This window comes from Choloepus didactylus, chromosome Y (genome assembly GCF_015220235.1).
Source record: "Choloepus didactylus isolate mChoDid1 chromosome Y, mChoDid1.pri, whole genome shotgun sequence".
Taxonomy (NCBI): Eukaryota; Metazoa; Chordata; class Mammalia; order Pilosa; family Megalonychidae; genus Choloepus; species Choloepus didactylus.
The window spans coordinates 32,920,827-32,941,346 of record NC_051335.1 but is presented as its reverse complement, the minus strand read 5'-3'; the positions used below and the strand labels follow the sequence as shown (position 1 = coordinate 32,941,346).

General features: G+C 41.1%; 1 protein-coding gene across 1 annotated transcript in view; it reads right to left on the bottom strand.

Annotated features, from left to right (window-relative positions):
* The window catches only part of SEPTIN6 (septin 6), a 101,028-nt gene that overhangs the window by 34,358 nt on the left and 46,150 nt on the right, over window positions 1–20,520 (bottom strand). Inside the window, 4 exon segments of the mRNA XM_037822724.1 lie at window positions 10,953–11,029; window positions 11,032–11,079; window positions 11,082–11,112; window positions 13,633–13,819. Coding sequence (XP_037678652.1) covers window positions 10,953–11,029; window positions 11,032–11,079; window positions 11,082–11,112; window positions 13,633–13,819 — 343 coding nt within the window.

The following is a 20,520-nucleotide window of genomic DNA, read 5'->3' as shown; positions in this document are numbered from 1 at the left end:
TTGTGGACGCCACCTGCTGGTTACTTAGAGAAAGTGTACTCCACAAAGCTGTAGATCCGATAAATTAGAGATAAGAACTTCAATTGGTTTACACATCCTAAAAGAACCCTATCAACTTCAGAAATGCCAAGAGGCCAAAAACAACAGAAAATTATAAAGCATATGAGAAAACCAGACGATATCGATAACCCAAGCCCAAGCACCCAAATCAAAAGATCAGAAGAGACACAGCACCTAGAGCAGCTACTCAAAGAACTAAAGATGAACAATGAGACCATAGTACAGGATACAAAGGATATCAAGAAGACCCTAGAAGAGCATAAAGAAGACATTGCAAGACTAAATAAAAAAATGGATGATCTTATGGAAATTAAAGAAACTGTTGACCAAATTAAAAAGATTCTGGACACTCATAGTACAAGACTAGAGGAAGTTCTACAACGAATCAGTGACCTGGAAGATGACACAATGGAAAATGAAAGCATAAAAGAAAGAATGGAGAAAAAAATTGAAAAAATCGAAACGGACCTCAAGGATATGATAGATAATATGAAACGTCCGAATATAAGACTCACTGGTGTTCCAGAAGGGGAAGAAAAGGGTAAAGGTCTAGGAAGAGTATTCAAAGAAATTGTTGGGGAAAACTTCCCAAATCTTCTAAACCACATAAATACACAAATCATAAATGCTCAGCGAACTCCAAATAGAATTAATACAAATAAACCCACTTCGAGACATATTCTGATCACACTGTCAAACACAGAAGAGAAGGAGCAAGTTCTGAAAGCAGCAAGAGAAAAGCAATTCACCACATACAAAGGAAACAGCATAAGACTAAGTAGTGACTACTCAGCAGCCACCATGGAGGCGAGAAGGCAGTGGCACGATATATTTAAAATTCTAAGTGAGAAAAATTTCCAGCCAAGAATACTTTATCCAGCAAAGCTCTCCTTCAAATTTGAGGGAGAGCTTAAATTTTTCACAGACAAACAAATGCTGAGAGAATGTGCTAACAAGAGACCTGCCCTACTGGAGATACTAAAGGGAGCCCTACGGACAGAGAAACAAAGAAAGGACAGAGAGACTTGGAGAAAGGTTCAGTACTAAAGAGATTTGGTATGGGTACAATAAAGGATATTAATAGAGAGAGGGGAAAAATATGACAAACATAAACCAAAGGATTAGATGGCTGGTTCAAGAAATGCCTTCACGGTTATAACGTTGAATGTAAATGGATTAAACTCCCCAATTAAAAGATATAGATTCGCAGATTGGATCAAAAAAAAATGAACCATCAATATGTTGCATACAAGAGACTCATCTTACACACAGGGACACAAAGAAACTGAAAGTGAAAGGATGGAAAAAAATATTTCATGCAAGCTACAGCCAAAAGAAAGCAGGTGTAGCAATATTAATCTCAGATAAAATAGACTTCAAATGCAGGGATGTTTTGAGAGACAAAGAAGGCCACTACATACTAATAAAAGGGGCAATTCAACAAGAAGAAATACCAATCGTAAATGTCTATGCACCCAATCAAGGTGCCACAAAATACATGAGAGAAACACTGGCAAAACTAAAGGAAGCAATTGATGTTTCCACAATAACTGTGGGAGACTTCAACACATCGCTCTCTCCTATAGACAGATCAACCAGACAGAAGACCAATAAGGAAATTGAAAATCTAAACAATCTGATAAATGAATTAGATTTAACAGACATATACAGGACATTACATCCCAAATCACCAAGATACACATACTTTTCTAGTGCTCATGGAACTTTCTCCAAAATAGATCATATGCTGGGACATAAAACAAGCCTCAAAAAATTTAAAAAGATTGAAATTATTCAAAGCACATTCTCTGACCACAATGGAATACAATTAGAAGTCAATAACCATCAGAGACTTAGAAAATTCACAAATACCTGGGGGTTAAACAACACACTCCTAAACAATCAGTGGGTTAACGAAGAAATAGCAAGAGAAATTGCTAAATATATAGAGATGAATGAAAATGAGAACACAACATACCAAAACCTATGGAATGCAGCAAAAGCAGTGCTAAGGGGGAAATTTATAGCACTAAACGCATATATTAAAAAGGAAGAAAGAGCCAAAATCAAAGAACTAATGGATCAACTGAAGAAGCTAGAAAATGAACAGCAAACCAATCCTAAACCAAGTAGAAGAAAAGAAATAAGAAGGATTAAAGCAGAAATAAATGACATAGAGAACAAAAAAGCAATAGAGAGGATAAATATCACCAAAAGTTGGTTCTTTGAGAAGATCAACAAGACTGATAAGTCCCTAGCTACACTGACAAAATCAAAAAGAGAGAAGACCCATATAAACAAAATAATGAATGAAAAAGGTGACATAACTGCAGATCCTGAAGAAATTAAAAAAATTACAAGAGGATACTATGAACAACTGTATGGCAACAAATTGGATAATGTAGAGGAAATGGACAATTTCCTGGAAACATATGAACATCCTAGACTGACCAGAGAAGAAACAGAAGACCTCAACCAACCCATCACAAGCAAAGAGATCCAATCAGTCATCAAAAATCTTCCCACAAATAAATGCCCAGGGCCAGATGGCTTCACAGGGGAATTCTACCAAACTTTCCAGAAAGAACTGACACCAATCTTACTCAAACTCTTTCAAACATTGAAGAAAATGGAACATTACCTAACTCATTTTATGAAGCTAACATCAATCTAATACCAAAACCAGGCAAAGATGTTACAAAAAAGGAAAACTACCGGCCAATCTCCCTAATGAATATAGATGCAAAAATCCTCAACAAAATACTTGCAAATTGAATCCAAAGACACATTAAAATAATCATACACCATGACCAAGTGGGGTTCATTCCAGGCATGCAAGGATGGTTCAACATAAGAAAATCAATCAATGTATTACAACACATTAACAAGTCAAAAGGGAAAAATCAATTGATCATCTCAATAGATGCTGAAAAAGCATTTGACAAAATCCAACATCCCTTTTTGATAAAAACACTTCAAAAGGTAGGAATTGAAGGAAACTTCCTCAACATGATAAAGAGCATATATGAAAAACCCACAGCCAGCATAGTACTCAATGGTGAGAGACTGAAAGCCTTCCCTCTAAGATCAGGAACAAGACAAGGATGCCCGCTGTCACCACTGTTATTCAACATTGTGCTGGAAGTGCTAGCCAGGGCAATCCAGCAAGACAAAGAAATAAAAGGCATCCAAATTGGAAAAGAAGAAGTAAAACTGTCATTGTTTTCAGATGATATGATCTTATATCTAGAAAACCCTAAGAAACTGACAATACAGCTACTAGAGCTAATAAACAAATTTAGCAAAGTAGCGGGATACAAGGTTAATGCACATAAGTCAGTAATGTTTTTATATGCTAGAAATGAACAAACTGAAGAGACACTCAAGGAAAAGATACCATTTTCAATACCAACTAAAAAAATCAAGTACCTAGGAATAAACTTAACCAAAGATGTAAAAGACCTATACAAAGAAAACTACATAACTCTACTAAAAGAAATAGAAGGGGACCTTAAAAGATGGAAAAATATTCCATGTTCATGGATAGGAAGACCAAATGTCATTAAGATGTCAATTCTACCCAAACTCATCTACAGATTCAATGCAATCCCAATCAAATTTCCAACAACCTACTTTGCAGACTTGGAAAAGCTAGTTATCAAATTTATTTGGAAAGGGAAGATGCCTCGAATTGCTAAAGACACTCTAAAAAAGAAAAACGAACTGGGAGGACTTACACTCCCTGACTTTGAAGCTTATTATAAAGCCACAGTTGCCAAAACAGCATGGTACTGGCACAAAGATAGACATATAGATCAATGGAATCAAACTGAGAATTCAGAGATAGACCCTCAGATCTATGGCCGACTGATCTTTGATAAGGCCCCCAAAGTCACTGAACTGAGTCATAATGGTCTATTCAACAAATGGGGCTGGGAGAGTTGGATATCCATATCCAAAAGAATGAAAGAGGACCCCTACCTCACCCCCTACACAAAAATTAACTCAAAATGGACCAAAGATCTCAATATAAAAGAAAGTACCATAAAACTTCTAGAAGCTAATGTAGGAAAACATCTTCAAGACCTTGTATTAGGCGGCCACTTCCTAGACTTTACACCCAAAGCACAAGCAACAAAAGAGAAAATAGAGAAATGGGAACTCCTCAAGCTTAGAAGTTTCTGCACCTCAAAGGAATTTCTCAAAAAGGTAAAGAGGCAGCCAACTCAATGGGAAAACATTTTTGGAAACCATGTATCTGACAAAAGACTGATATCTTGCATATATAAAGAAATCCTACAACTCAATGACAATAGTACAGACAGCCCAATTATAAAATGGGCAAAAGATATGAAAAGACAGTTCTCTGAAGAGGAAATACAAATGGCCAAGAAACACATGAAAAAATGTTCAGCTTCACTAGCTATTAGAGAGATGCAAATTAAGACCACAATGAGATACCATCTAACACCGATTAGAATGGCTGCCATTAAACAAACAGGAAACTACAAATGCTGGAAGGGATGTGGAGAAATTGGAACTCTTATTCATTGTTGGTGGGACTGTATAATGGTTCAGCCACTCTGGCAGTCAGTCTGGCAGTTCCTTAGAAAACTAGAAATAGAATTACCATTCAATCCAGCGATTGCACTTCTCGGTATATACCCAGAAGATCAGAAAGCAGTGACACGAACAGATATCTGCACGCCAATGTTCATAGCAGCATTATTCACAATTGCCAAGAGATGGAAACAACCCAAATGTCCTTCAACAGATGAGTGGATAAATAAAATGTGGTATATACACACAATGGAATACTACACGGCAGTAAGAAGGAACGACCTCATGAAACATATGACAACATGGATGAACCTTGAAGACATAATGCTGAGTGAAATAAGCCAGGCACAGAAAGAGAAATATTATATGCTACCACTAATGTGAACTTTGAAAAATGTAAAACGAATGGTTTATAATGTCGAATGTAGGGGAACTAGCAATAGAGAGCAATTGAGGAAGGGGGAACAGTAATCCAAGAAGAACAGATATGCTATTTAACGTTCTGGGGATGCCCAGGAATGACTATGGTCTGTTAATTTCTGATGGATATAGTAGAAGCAAGTTCACAGAAATGTTGCTATATTAGGTAACTTTCTTGGGGTAAAGTAGGAACAGGTTGGAAGTAAAGCAGTTATCTTAGGTTAGTTGTCTTTTTCTTACTCCCTTGCTACGGTCTCTTTGAAATGTTCTTTTATTGTATGTTTTTTTTTAATTTTTTTTTCCATACAGTTGATTTAAAAAGGAAAAAAAGGTTAAAAAAAAAAAGAACGAAAAAAACAAGGAAAAAAATATGTAGTGCCCCCTTGAGGAGCCTGTGGAGAATGCAGGGGTATTGGCCTACCCCACCTCGATGGTTGCTAATGTGCTCACAGACATAGTGGATGGTGGTTTGATGGGTTGAGCCCCCACCACAGGACTTGCCCTTGGGAAGATGGTTGCTGCAAAGGAGAGGCTAGGCCTCCCTATAATTGTGCCTAAGAGCCTTCTCCTGAATGCCTCTTTGTTGCTCAGATGTGGCCCTCTCTCTCTCGCTAAGCCAACTTGAAAGGTGAAATCACTGCCCTCCCCCCTATGTGGGATCAGACACCCAGGGGAGTGAATTCCTGGCAACGTGGAATATGCCTCCCTGGGAGGAATGTAGACCTGGCATCATGGGATGGAGAACATCTTCTTGACCAAAATGGGGGAAATGAAAGGAAATGAAATAAGCTTTAGTGGCAGAGAGATTCCAAAAGGGGCCGAGAGGTCACTCTGGTGGGCACTCTTATGCACAATATAGACAACCCTTTTTAGGTTCTAAAGAATTGGGGTAGCTGGTGGATACCTGAAACTATCAAACTACAACCCAGAACCCATGAATCTCGAAGACAATTGTATAAAAATGTAGCTTATGAGGGGTGACAATGGGATTGGGAAAACCATAAGGACCACACTCCCCTTTGTCTAGTTTATGGATGGATGAGTAGAAAAATAGGGGAAGGGAACAAACAAACAAACAGACAAAGGTACCCAATGTTCTTTTTTAGTTCAATTGCTCTTTTTCCCTTTAATTATTATTCTTATTATTTTTGTGTGTGTGCTAATGAAGGTGTCAGGGATTGATTTAGGTGATGAATGTGCAACTATGTAATTGTACTGTGAACAATCAAATGTACGATTTGTTTTGTATGACTGTGTGGTATGTGAATATATCTCAATAAAATGAAGATTAAAAAAAAAAGAAGGAGGAAAAAAAAGTCCCAAGAAGAGAAGTGCATGAAATTGTCATTTTTCCCATAGACCCATTATTTTTATCTCCAAGAGATACTGTCAGTTAGGAAGATAGGGTCACTTGCTTCCCCTCCTCTGCAAACTGCTGTCATTTTATTCCCATATCTCCCTCTGTGTTCTAAAACACAGCCCCCACCAAACTGGCTTCCCAGGGTTCCCAAGACCTCCCATAGCACACTCCTTTGCAACTGGTATTGAAGTCTGTTCTGATAAATATATGTAAGAATATCAGTTCTGAGTGCTCGTTGCCAGACTTCATTTCATTTTCACAACAACCTTATAGGGTAGTCATTATAAATCCCATTCGTAAAATGGGGAAATTGGGGTATAGAGAGAATAAATGAATTCCCAGGTCCCTAACTTCCATGCCCAGATTTTCCCAGGGGGCAATGAGGACACTGTGACTGCACGCTGCCTCCTGGCTAAAGGGCATCTGCAGGAAGTCAGCTCACCATGAAGGGCAGGAAATCACGGGGACCTGGCTCTGGCCCTCTTTCACTCTGCTCATGAGAGACAGATGGCTGTGATAATCAGAATGGAATCGAGCAGAGCAGGCAGAGGATAAACCCCTCAACCACACTCCTGGGTTCTACCCACAGGACCCAAATCTGAGGCCAGGAATTCCATTTCTTTTTCAGGACCCTGCAGGAAACTTTGGATGTGTGGGCCTAGAGAAGAGACTGACAGATGTAAGGCAGTGTTGCTGCTGAAACACAGACAGGCTCCTAAGGGGGAGTCTGGGCAACTCTCACCCAGGAGACCTCTGATGTGGTGTCCCCAGATGTCAGATTCTCCAAGTCTCAGAAAACCCCAAGACATCATCTAAAGCCTCCCCTTGGGAGTCTGTTTCCTGATTCACTAACTTTACTGTCTTGCATCTATCACAAATTCCTCTTGGTACACTTTAAAGTTTCTGATGATCCAACTGGCATAAGTGGTTTTGTTCTGGTTCTACCACATATGGTATACTTTTTTAAAAAAAATACTGTTTTATTGAGGTATATCCACACACCCTACAATCATCCACAGTGTACAATAAATTATTCACAGTACCATCATATAGTTGTGCATTCATTACCAGAATCAATTTTTGAACATTTCCTTATTTCAAAAGAAATAAAAATAAAAGTAAAAAAGAACACCTAAAACATTCCATCCCCCTATCCCACCCTAATTTTCATTTAGTTTTTGTCCCCATTTTCTTACTCACCTATCCATACACTGGATACAGGGAGTGTGAGCCACAACATTTTCAAAATCACATGGTCACACCATATAAGATATATGATTATGCAATCATCTTCAAGGATCAAGGCTACTGGGCTGCACTTCGACAGTTTCAGGTACTTCCTTCTAGCTATTCCAATACACTAAAAACTAAAGAGGGATATCTATATATTTCATAAGAATAACCTCCAGAATGATCTCTGACAGTATTTGAAATCTCTCAGCCACTGAAACTTTATTGTTTCATTTCTTTTCCCCCTTTTGGTCAAGAAGGTTTTCTCAAGCCCATGATGCTGGGTCTAGGCTCATCCCCAAGAGTCATGTCCCGTGTTGCCAGGGAGATTTACACGCCCAGGAGTCATATCCCACATAGTGGGGAGGGCAGTGAGTTCACCTGCCAAGTGGGCTTAGAGAGAGAAGCCACATGTGACTAACAAAAGAGACACTCTGGGGTGACTCTTAGGCACAGTTATAAGTAGGATTAGCCTCTCCTTTTCATGCAGTATACTTCTGAGGTGAGAAGATGCTCGTTCTCCTCAGCCTGGTAAAATAGAGACTGTCAGGACCACTGACTCCTCATCCAATGATGCTATCTAGATTGGGCTTGGTTTCCTCCCAGGGTGAATAGTATTTCTCAGTTAGGCTGCCTGTTCTGCCTGCTCCTCTTTTCAGGCAATTGAGCAAGAGCATCACCTGCTCGTCTCTCAAGTCAACCCCTGGTGGTTTCCATCAAAGTAAATGCAAAGTATTAAAGTGCCACTGGTAACTCAGGAGAAGGGTTGGGCTTGTGTCTGTAGGTCTCCCTGTGACTCCATTGGTTACCCATTGTGCTCTCGCTGGGCCTAAATGCCAAATGAACTGGCCTTTGTGGGAACCAAACCCTAGATCTCAGAGGTGGCTAACCAACCAATCTGAGTAACTGGGCCCTGTTCCATGGTCCTTGACCATAGTTTGAGCCACTCAAAGGACAACATTAAATTTAAACAACATAAAAACTTTAGGTATTAAAGCCTACCACCTTGAGAAAAGAGAAGAACCTGAGTTGAAAGTAGCATGCAACAAGACCTCTCACTTTCTTCTCTTGCCCAATCAATCTGAACTAAAACTTTTTTCAGAGCCACATGTAAGTCAAGGGCGAGGCTGAGACTCTCATTTCCTGCCATGAGAATCTCTAGTGCTGAGTGGTGGGGTGGCTGTACAGTCTTCTCCACTTGGGCAAGAGGCTTCTTCCACTTCTTCCAATCTAATCCCCATGACAATTGGCTGGGGTGGCTGAAGCTGTGGGGCTGGAGTCAAATACAGAATTGAAAGGCCAGCACCCATTCCTCCTACCACCCAAGCCCAAGTCTGTGATGATGCACCTTCATACACCAAGGCTCATCTGAAGGCTCTGAGGACTTTCGACACACTTGTTCCAGAGTCAGGCGGGCTAAGCAATCATATTTGCATACTTTGTGGCAGCAACTCCCCACCCCTTCTCCCATCGCAACACATGTAACACACAGCATTCCCATGCATGACCCACTCCCATGAGCATACCCAATCCTAGGCATATGAACTATAAGGCCACCCCTCTCTTTGCCACTCATGAAAGCATGGCAGAATGCAAGGGAGTGAATAGTGAGTGATATTGTTATAGGGTTAACCCCAAATCCACTCAGATTTATTTTTTCAAAGGGAAATACTGGCAAACTGTGGACTATTATGGGTCAACAAGATCCATAACCCCTCAGTGCCTATCAGGATGCACAAGAGCACCCAAACAACATAGTTTGAGAACTGCTGCTTCACAGCAAGGGAGGTCTGCAACCTTCAGGTTGAGCCCGCCTTAGGCTCAAGCAGGAGGCCAGAGCTGAACTGAGAGCAAAGTGCAGGATTATTGTCCCTCTGAATCCCAAATATAGTGAGATGTAGCTTTGAGTGATCCATTGAGATTGTTAAGAACTCTCTTGGTCCCTATTTATTCTTAGAAAAGCAAACCACAAGCCTGAAAGCCACTCAGTGACTTAGGGACTCAGAGTTTAGAAGTTATCTATGAGGGCTGATGTTCTGAGTTAACCAGGCACTTTCAAACATCAGTGCCAGGGACACCCGGACAACACTTTTCTCTAGGCTTCCAATTTTGTGTAAGCTAGGCACTCTTTCAGGTTTTCTCATTATAACAAAGCTTAGTTTCCAACACCCCAACTGCTTAAGAAGGTACGCACTAATTTTTTTTTATATACCCATGACTGGTCAAAGTGGGTATAACTCCACCTACCACAATACAAATAAACTTACCCTTGAGTTAGATTTGACAAAGATGATGATGGATTTCTAATAACAAACATATCTTGGGTGTACTGATGGGCAGGAGGTCAGGCGGAACAATGATTTACTGCCCTGCTATGCTAATTTGTTGGCCAATTCATAGGAGGTGGCAGCTGATGCTATAATGATAATTTAGAGGGCAGCAGGAAAGTTTTCTAAAAATGGCTTTCATTACAAGGCTTTCCTGCGTTTGGCTATACCCAAGCATTATGTCATTAGGAAAAACTGATGCCTCTCAAAAGAGAAAAAGAAATCTGTTCCCAAAGCAAAGGCTCTCTGAAAGCCATTAGCTGTCTCCTTGAAATCACAACATTGAAGATTTCACAGCAACAGCATCAAAACATTGTAAAGAAGCATGAGGAGATGTCTGACTCTCTGCCTTCTTCATTACTCATTCCTCTAGTAGGGGGGAGTAGGGGAGGAAAGGAAAGATGGCAAATTGCTTTGTTTTTTAAAAAATTCATTCACACTTTATAAAGCAAAGTATAACCCTGAAATTTAAAAACAGCATCCCTCTAGTCACCAGCTAATTTGGAAGCTATTTATCATTCCTCCTCCCAGGGGTAGAGAGCTTGATTATCTGAGTACAGATTATCCCTGAGTTCCTGAAGCCAGCCAACTTTTTCAGCCTTTCATTCTTCTGCTGCATCAATTTTGGTCACAAAGTCCACTGGCCTTTCCAGCAGTCCCATGGGGGTTGCCTGGTCTACACTAGAGCAGCGTCAAAGAGGTGAGTGGAAGGAGAGGTCTGAATTTCTTGCTCTACACTGTTCCCTGAGTCAGCCTTTCCCTTTCTTTCCATCTCTTGCTATTAATCTGCATTGCGAAGGCTTGGACACAGCTACTAGGAGAGAGGAGCAGATTTGGTTCTGGATTCTCTCTCACAAATACCTGAGACTCAGATAATCAAGAGTTGACAACATCTAAGATGAATGGTGAAGATGTTTTCCTGCTATTTTGTAAATAATAATAATAATAATAGTGACCAAACTATCAGAAACTTGAACCCCTGTATGCCCACTTACGTTCATGGTTCCATTGATTTCTGCCACTGTTTCGTCATCTGTAGGGAATTGGTAGATCTGGACCCCATTGTTGACAGCTCACTGGCGATTTTGATTTTGAACTTTGTCAGCTCACTCTTCGAAATGGATCTGATTTGGCAATGATGGGGATGATGTTCACCTAGGGAAAGGAAGAGCAAAATAAGATCATTGTTGGTAACCTGCAGCTGATAACGGCATGACCTAGGACTTCCACCAGCATCCAGAGGGCATAGCTCAACCCAATTATCTAGGACTGGACCACCTCCATGGCCAAATAACAGTACAATAAACAAAACTGAGTGCTTACTATGAGCTGGGTGCTGAACTAAGTGCTTCACATGGATTAACAGAATTAATCCTGACAATAACCTTCCCAGGAAGTATTATTTCCACTATTTTAACAAGGAGAAATTAAGGCATAGAGAGGTTTAGTTACTCTGTAGCAAGGCTACAGAGCAGGTAAGTAGCAGAACTGGAATTCAAATCCAAGTTTAGCCTTATTCCTAAACCCATCACCTTAACCACGATGCTCTCTACCAGCTCAGATTCTAATGGGTGCTTGGGTGATATGAAACAGAAAGATGATAGCTGAGAACCTGCAGTTGACCCAGGGAGAGGTGGCTGCTCCTTGCTGTCAACTGTCCCAATTCATCCAGTCCTAGCTGGCCTTAGCCAGTTGTTATATGGACCCACGTGGGAGATGGCAGGGAGGGGAAGCAGTGGCAGAGCTCAGGGAGGGTACACGCCTGGCTCTCCTTCTGGCACCAGACACTGATGAACCAGCTTGACTGGGTAAAGAAGACCCTCTCAGTTACCAATCTGATCTGAGACTATACAAAAAGAGTGACACTGACTGGGTCTTAGTTTATTTCTGGGTAAAGAAAGCAGATATAAACGCCCAATTTCAGAAAGCAGGAGAAAGGCCTAGTGCTGCCCCAAAGTTCCACCCACTTGAACCCTGATCCTTGAAATCTCTCCAAGAGGGAACAAGGCTTTTACTGCCAGAAGGTAAAGAAGTATACAATGCACACATCTTTGTGCAACAGAGAACACCCAAACTCAGGTTCATATGGCAAGCACAGTAGTTCTGCAGCAAATTCTGCCTCCTTCATACTTTGGCTTAGGAGTTCTTCTATAGGATGATGTCACACTGGGCTTCAGGTGCCAGGTCAAGAAAAGACTGGACCTTAGAAGCATCTCTCCTGAAATCTTCCCTGGGGTGGGCATTAGGGGGCCAAAGCCATTGCCAAGGTGGAACAGCCAGCAGAGCCAATTCTCCTAGTCACTTTTCACCACGTCCCCCTGCATGCCATAAACATATGTTAAAGACAGTTTACTAAACCCAGCCTGTCCACCAGGCCACCATTTCAGGAGAAGACTATCACACATGGGCAGTGAGCTCATGGCTGTGAAAAAATGAAAAACTGCTTCTATTTTCATTACTGCTGAAAAGCAGCTTTTATAGTGGCTGTGCCACTAAATACTGGTATGTAATAAATTCAATTTTTTGGTAAATTACAATATGTTAGAGTAGAGAGACTAAGGCCCAACTACAAGTTGTCTGACTTTGAGAAGCTATTTGATCTCTGTGCCTCAGTTTCCCCATATGCAAAATGAGAATAATAATAAGGAATTATATATATATATTTATATATATATTTATATATATATTTATATATATTTATATATATTTATATATAATATATATTATATATATTTATATATATAATATATTTATATATATATCACACTGGATTGGTGGGAAGATGAAATGATGCAAATAAAGTATTCATCACTGTACCTGGCACATACTAAATGTTAGGAAAAAATGTTTGCATACTTACAATTTGGCTTTTTAAAGAATCCAATTCTTTTGTACAGCAAACAATCCTTCTTTAACATGAACAATCATTATCTAATTTATACATGGAGCAGGATTTGCATTTTTCTGTTTCTTTAAAACAGGACATGCCTGAGCCCATAGCCATCTTTCTTGGGCACAGGGGCAACATAATGTGGTACAATGGATCTCGGTTTGAATCTGGGCTCTGCAGTAGCACACACTGTATGACTGTAGGCAAGTCACTTAACTTTCTCAGAGCCTCAGTTTTCTCTTCTGTAAAATGGGGATAATGATAGTGCTTACCTCACAGGGCTGTTGTGAGGATTCAATGAAGTTCCATGAGGTACTTAGCACAGTGGGGATGTATATTAAGGCTTTAACAAATGTTAGCTGCCATTATTAAAAATCATTATTGCAAATAAGAATAATAAGTTTCAAAGTCAAATCTGCATGTTTGATTCCAGCACAAGCCAGTTAATGTCTGGAAAAAGAAAAATAAACACCTTGCTCTTGCCACAGCCTGTATCCCTGGACCTGGATAGCAATCTTGGTTGCATACACCATTATTCCCAACCGGGATCAGAGCAGAAAGCAGCTCAGGGCAAACCCATCCCCAGGGATGGCCAAACAGATGACAAGACATATGCTGCAGGTGCTGGATCAATAGCATCACCTCTATGGAGGTCAGGGAATGAAGTAGAGGATGTGGATGCCACCTAACCTCTCCTGGAGCTTGGCATCTACTTTGCAGAGGATCAGTATGAGTTAAGTCCAGCTTGTCCAGCCTCCCACCCATCCCCACTCCAGCCTCCGTACCTTACTGTCCAGCTTCTTCATCGTTACCAGGTCCAGAGACTTCAGGGAGTGACCTGTGGGGGCAATGAAGTATAAGCAGGTGTGGATGCAAGAGTCGTGGTAGGTGTGCAGCACTCGGCGGATCTTCAGCTCCTCCTGCAGGTAGGCCTCGAACTGGGCGTCGATGAACTCCATGATGGGCTTGTAGCTAAAAGGGAGAGCAAAGAAATGGCCAGACCACTTCAAAAACCTGCTTTTTGACACTGACTTTTTTTAGAAGTTTAAAATGCTCTCTGTAATCTGGCTCTCCCCCGTGCAGCTGTTTCTCCATCTCTCCTCAGCAGACCTCCAGTCCTGCCAGGCTGGCCACAAGTTTGGTCCCCCTTGCAAGCCAAACTTATGCCCGCCTGTGTGTCTTTACTCTGGAATGCCAATTTCTCTCTCCTCATCCCAATCCTGCCCTCCCAAATTTCGGGTTTCAGTTTAATGCCCCTCCTCCATATAGCCTTCCCCAGTTATTCCAGAAACCCTTTCTATGATGTAGGAGCATAAAGAAATATGATATTGGATTGCTTACTGTTGCTTCACGAGGATTAGTGTTCCCTCAAAACATACCGTATCCTTCCTTAAGGTAGGGACTGTGAAGGGCACGTCCCTACCTCCACGGTGCTTCCAACGCAGGGCAGAGCTCACTGGTGGTATCTGTGGATGCTCTGATTTTCCTGTCTCCTTGTTGAATGATAAACTCCTTCAGGCTGGGCCCATATCTTTGCTTCCCGTCTCTCCTACACAGTGGCTAGCATAGGAGCTGGGGATACAGTGATGGGCAAGACCTCTCTTTGACTCCCTACTGCAGAATCTGGGTTTTGCTCATGCTCATCTTGCTGGATTTAGGAGAGCATCCCAGACAGCTTTTAATATTTTCCAATCCTCGTTTCCTCCAAGGTTGTGACTTTAAAATCGTGGCCTCCAGGGCTGGCTGTTTATTTATTTATTTGCGAGGAAAGCTTTTTATTATTGAATACATTAATTAATAACAAAAAAAACCTCTCAAAAACAAATACCACACGGAACAAGCTTTTGAAGCTTTGACATTTCATGTTCTCTTTAAATTGTAAGGGTGTTAGTAAAACAGTAAAGAAATATGACTTTTTGACACTCAACAAGTATTTGCAGTATTTTTAAGCTATATCAATCAAATTTCCCTGTCCCCACATATTTTATTTTAGCTGCTTTATGTTAGCTATAAGACTTTATAATATATTGGAAATGCCTGATAATGGCAGTCGGGAGAGAAGATAAAGAAATACTTACCATTGAACATTTGAATGTATTTATATAATTTCCTAAATTCTGGGTCATCTTGGCAAAAAAAGTGTCCTGAGCTATCACTACACTTATTTAAGGTGTAATGAAGGCAGTGGTATCTAGCAATTATTATTGCTAAAATAGCTACAATTCTTATTAATTTACCAATCTGAGTTACTTTCTAGGAAAAGACTTTTAACTCTTTTCTTGGAAAATTTTATGACTCAAAAGTTGACTTTTTAAAATGTTTTTTAACTTATTATTTTCAAATAATTTCAAACTTACAGTTGCAAAAATACTTTTAAGAAAACTCCATACAGAGAACTCCAACATCCTCCCATCCCACCAGATACTCTGATCCACCAATTTTAACATTTTGCCGCTTTTGCTGTATTATTGTATCTATCCCCACTTCCATCTATCTATCCATCCATCCATCCATTTTCTGAACATTTGAGCATAGGTTGTATACATCATGCTCCTTGAACACTTAATATGTCATGTCCATTTTCTAAGAACAAAAATATTCACTTACATAACAACATTAAGTACAGTTATCAAGTTCAATAAATTTAACATTGATAGAAAGCTTTCAGTCTATATTCTAAATTTTTCGTATGTCCCAATAATGTCCTTTTGAGCCTTTTTTCCTCCCTTACTAAATCCTGTCCAGGATCACATAATCACATACTTCATTTGACTGTTATTGTCTCTTTAGTTGCTTTCTTTTTTAACAGTGAGGACATATAAACTGCATAAACTTTCCCATCTCAACCACTCTCAAGCATACCACTCAAATCACATTCACAAATGGTACGTTACCTTTACCACCGTCCATTACTAGAATTTTCCTATCTCCCTACAGAAACCCTACACCCATTATTCATTAAACTCTCCACCTGCCCCTCCCCCGGCCACATGACTCTGACAACCTGTACTCTGCTTTCTGTCTCTATGAGCTTGCAAATTCTCTGCTATTTTCTTTTCAGTTACCATGGGGCTTAAATTTAACATACTAGGGCTTCTTAAACAATAGCGAGCCCTCTGCTCTTCCCTGTTCTGAGCTCCTCTGGAAGGCTCCCCTCTCTCCCTGCTCCCCTTCCCTTCCTAAGCCATTCCTGATGCCCCTACAGTGTCTTTCTGCTCTAACTAGGTCAGTTTAGCTCAGCTCTGCCTCTGTTCTCATCTCCCTGTCTACCCTCTGCCTCTTGATCTGAGGGGCTTCTGTCCTTTGGGCTAGAGGTTTGTTATCCAGACCTTGGGCAGTGAGTTTTCAGATATTGCTGCCAGAAGGGAATTTGATCAAAGCAGCAGCTGGCCCAGCCAATGTCTCCCACTTGCAGCAGCCCCCAACCTGAGCCTTTTTGAAAGATCCCCCTAGGAGAGAAGGGGGAAATGGCACTTAAAAAATGAATCACAGAATCCTAGATTCTGAGAGCTGCATACAGAGGAGAGATCCAGGTGCAATGTATGGCTGGAGCCCCATAAACTTTATAAATCTAAAATTATAGTCCTTTCTTTCTTCCTTTCATCCCTCTAAGCAAAACATTGTTCTGAAGGGTAATAGCATCAAAGAATATTTTGGTTACAAAAAGCCTTAGAAGGTTCCTGAAGAATTGGGGTGGGGTGGGGGGGGGGTCACATCCCTTAGGCCTATCTAATTAATATTTGGATGATTGGCTGACTTGGATTTTTCCAGTCATGGCACTGATTAATTTCTTTCTCCATTTAATAAATTTTTTGCTTCATTTTCTTGCTCTCCAAAGAGGATCAAAGGAGAAAGAAAGGAGTGTGCATTTAGCTTTTTTCTTTCTGAATCTCTAGTGATGCCCTACCCTTATTTTGCCACCACTTTGGCTCTCATCTCAGGGTCACTGAAGAGAGGCATGAATCAGACCAGCCAATCCAGCCAAGCAACACATGGGATTTGGTTTAGACTAATTCTTAATGGGTACCTTTGTCTTGTTTGTCTTTGTGTTCTTGGTGTCTAGCATGGTGGCTGAAATACAATAAGGGTTCCATCTACCATCTGTGCTTCTCCCCTGCCCTCGATGGGTCATCTTCCCACAGTGGCCATCTCTTCTGCCCCGTGCTGTTGCACACATTAGAAACCCTACTCCATGCTAAACAAAATCCCTCATTTCCACTGGCAACCTCCTCACAAAGATGCTGCTTTCCCTATATCCTTCTCAACTGGAAACTTCTTTATTGTCCATGCCCAAGTTCCATGGAAGAATGGAGAGGGCAGTTTTCTTCCAGCTCATTATACCCCTGGCTCACTGTTATCTCCAACATCTCCTACAAAATCCAACATACTCTATCCCTCCTCAGCATTTCTGTTAGTCTTTTACCTTTCAGGCCAGGAATTCTTAACCTGGGGTCCAAGGACCTCCGAGGGGTCTATGAACAGGATTCAGAGGATCCATGAACTTGGATGGGAAAAAATTACATCTTTATTCATCTTTAACTGAAGTTTAGCAGTATCTTCAATTACAAATGGAGGCAACAGTCTACAGTAATATCAGCAGTACCTGGGGTTTTGTAACCATTAAAAGTTACCGATATTTTCATTTCCTATTATGGTTGTGTAAATATCTCAAAATAGCATATATACTTATCACAACTTCTAAATTATAATTATTGGACTTGCATATAGATCTTGTCACTTCAGGAATTAATAAAGAAGCATATGGATTACTAAATCACCATGTTTAATATTTTGATAACTGTATTTTAGTATAGTTGGCATACTTTAGGCATTTAAAAATGTTATTTTGAGAATGAGCTGATAGGCATTTAGATTGCTAAAGGGGCAAATGGCACAAAACAAGGTTAAGAACCACTGGTCTTGGCACCACTTCTTATTAATTTGTATGTGCTATGAAGACAATAAAATTGGATAGTGGCATAAAAAGGGACTGGGGATTCAGCTACTTTACATACAGTGATTAGGGAAGGCTTCTCTGAGGACACAATAACTGAGAGGTTAGGATGAGAATGGGAGAGATATGGAGAGATCTGGAAGAAGAGCATTCCAGACAGAAGGAATAACAAATGTAATGGTCCTGAGGCAGAAATGAGCATGACAAGTTTGCGCCACAGAAAGAAGGTCAGGGAGTTAGGACTTAGTGAATGAAGGAAGAATAATAAGAGATGGAGTGAGCAAGGTGGCAGGGTCAGATCATGTAGGTTCTTGTGGGAAGGGTATGGTAAGGAGTTTCTACTGTGAATGGGATCTTCTGTACCAGTTTTTTCTAACATGCTATTGTTGATTGATAAAAAGCCTACGGCTTTCTTTGTGTTCATTTTGAAAATGGCCACCTTAGGGAACTATTATTCATTAGAATTGCTTTTCTCCTGAGTACCTTGAGTTTCCTAAATAGCTATATTACAGAAAAATAATCAATTGCCATCTTTCTTGATAATGCTGGCCAGTATCTTGAAACACCACTCTGGCTTCAACGATACCACTATCTCCTACCTGACTGTTTTTTCTCACTCTCCACAGCTACTTTCCTGTCCTGTCCCTTAGGGTCCATCCTGGACCATCTTCTGTTGTCATTCTACACATTACATACACATCGTCCCTGGGTGGTCTCACCCACTCCCATGGCCCCATTCATCAGCCGTTTTCCTATCATACTTCCTAGACATCTGGAAGTCATCCTGGTCTCCTTCCTTTCCCTCATACCAGTCCTCTGTGCAAACCCAGCCATCAGAGTCTCCCCTGCTGGAAAACCACAAGGCCTGGTCATGGAGAATGTACTAGAACACAACCCTCTCAGGCACCAAAATCCAGTCACCATAAGGTCAGGTCTACTAGAGCAATGCCAAAAGTAACAACAGAGTGACAACAGCTAATTTACTCTATCATCGCCCTTCCAGTTATCTCTTCTTTCCTCTACACACATTCCTCCACAGACTCATCCTCTTATCACTCTCCTCCCCCCAAAACACTTCCACTGTGCCCTCTGAAACCCCAGTGCCATGATAAAAAGACTGCCTAAATATTTGCCACTCAAAGTGCTGTCCATGGAGCAGCAACATCAGCATTACCTGAGAGCTTGTTAGAAATGCAGAATCTCCAGTCCCCACCCCAGACCTACAGGATCCTCATTATTACAAGAGCCTCAATGACTTGTATGCACATTAAAGTTTGAGCAGTGCTGGCCTGCATTATCTGCCTCTTCACAAAATGTACCTACTATCACCTCTTTGCCTTAACCAAAACCTAATTCTCTTCTGAGGACACCACTACCCTGAGGAGACCAGCCCTCTTCAATATAGACTTCTCATTCTACCACCTGAGGACCTTGGGGGTCAGGTGAGGTGGACATTCGCCTAGTTCCTCTATGCCACTTCTCAACCATTACTCCTCCATCTCTGTGTAATACCCTTCTGCATTTGACACCTCTTCTTCCATCCTCTCCTGGTGGCACGTGGCTCACAGCCTTTCTCCCCATTCCGGATGACAACAATGTGCTTGTGGACAGCCTATCAACATTCAGTTTCTTGATTTCCTTGACTGTGTCAACATCAGCAACCTTCAGCTCCATCCACTTCAGCTGCCAAAACACCTTATCATTAGCCAGACCAGCTCCACCCAAAAAATCCTAACACCCCACTATCTGGCCATGGCCTTACATCATTCCAGCTCTGTTATGTCTTCAATCCTCCCAAACCTTATCTTTCACTTCATGGAGACCACTGGTGCCTCAAACCCTCCATTATCTCCACAGGATTATCAGCCACCTCCTGGCCTCATCTCCTTCTCTGCCCACGTTAAACCTCATGATTCATCATTGGAACCACTCTTTTATGAACACCCTCATCTCCAGTTGTGCTGGTTTAAAGCTGTTAGGTACTCCAGAAAAGGCCATGTTCTTTTAATCCATTTTTGTGTGTGCAGACCTATTGTGGGTGGGACTTTTTGATTAGGTTGTTTCAATTGAGATGTGACCCACCCAATTCAAGGTGGGTCTTAATTCATTCTATGGGAGTCCTTTTTGAGAGGATAAAGGACAGAGAGAGAAACACCCAGATTGCTTAGAGGAAAAGCCCCCAGAGGAGCTGAGAGAGAAAGCCACTGAAACCAGGAGCTGAAAGCAATGAATCCCGGGAGCGAAGGACCAGCAGATACCAGTCACGTGCCTTCCTATGTGACAGAGAAACCCCAAATGCCAGCACCCTTTCCTCAGAGAATGTATCTACCTCTTGATACCTTAATTTGGACATTTTCATGGACTTCGAGCTGTACATTTGCAAACTAATGAATCTCCATTGTAAAAGCCAACCCATTTCTGGTATATTGCATTCTGGCAGCTTTAACAAACCAAAACACCAATTTAGCAAACCAATCCTTCTACCCTTCTACCCTTCTTGCCCAGTAAAATCCCTCTCTGGGTAAATTTCAGGATCTGCTTTCTCTGTTCCTACATTGCTACTACTGAAGGTGGCTAGAAGCAATCACAAAACTATGGGTCTTAACACCACTACAAATTCACAGCCTCAAACTTCCATAGAGGCCTTTGGATGAACCCTTTATTTGGTCTTAATGGGCTCCCTTTCCACTGCCCTCAATGACCATTCCAAACTCTCACC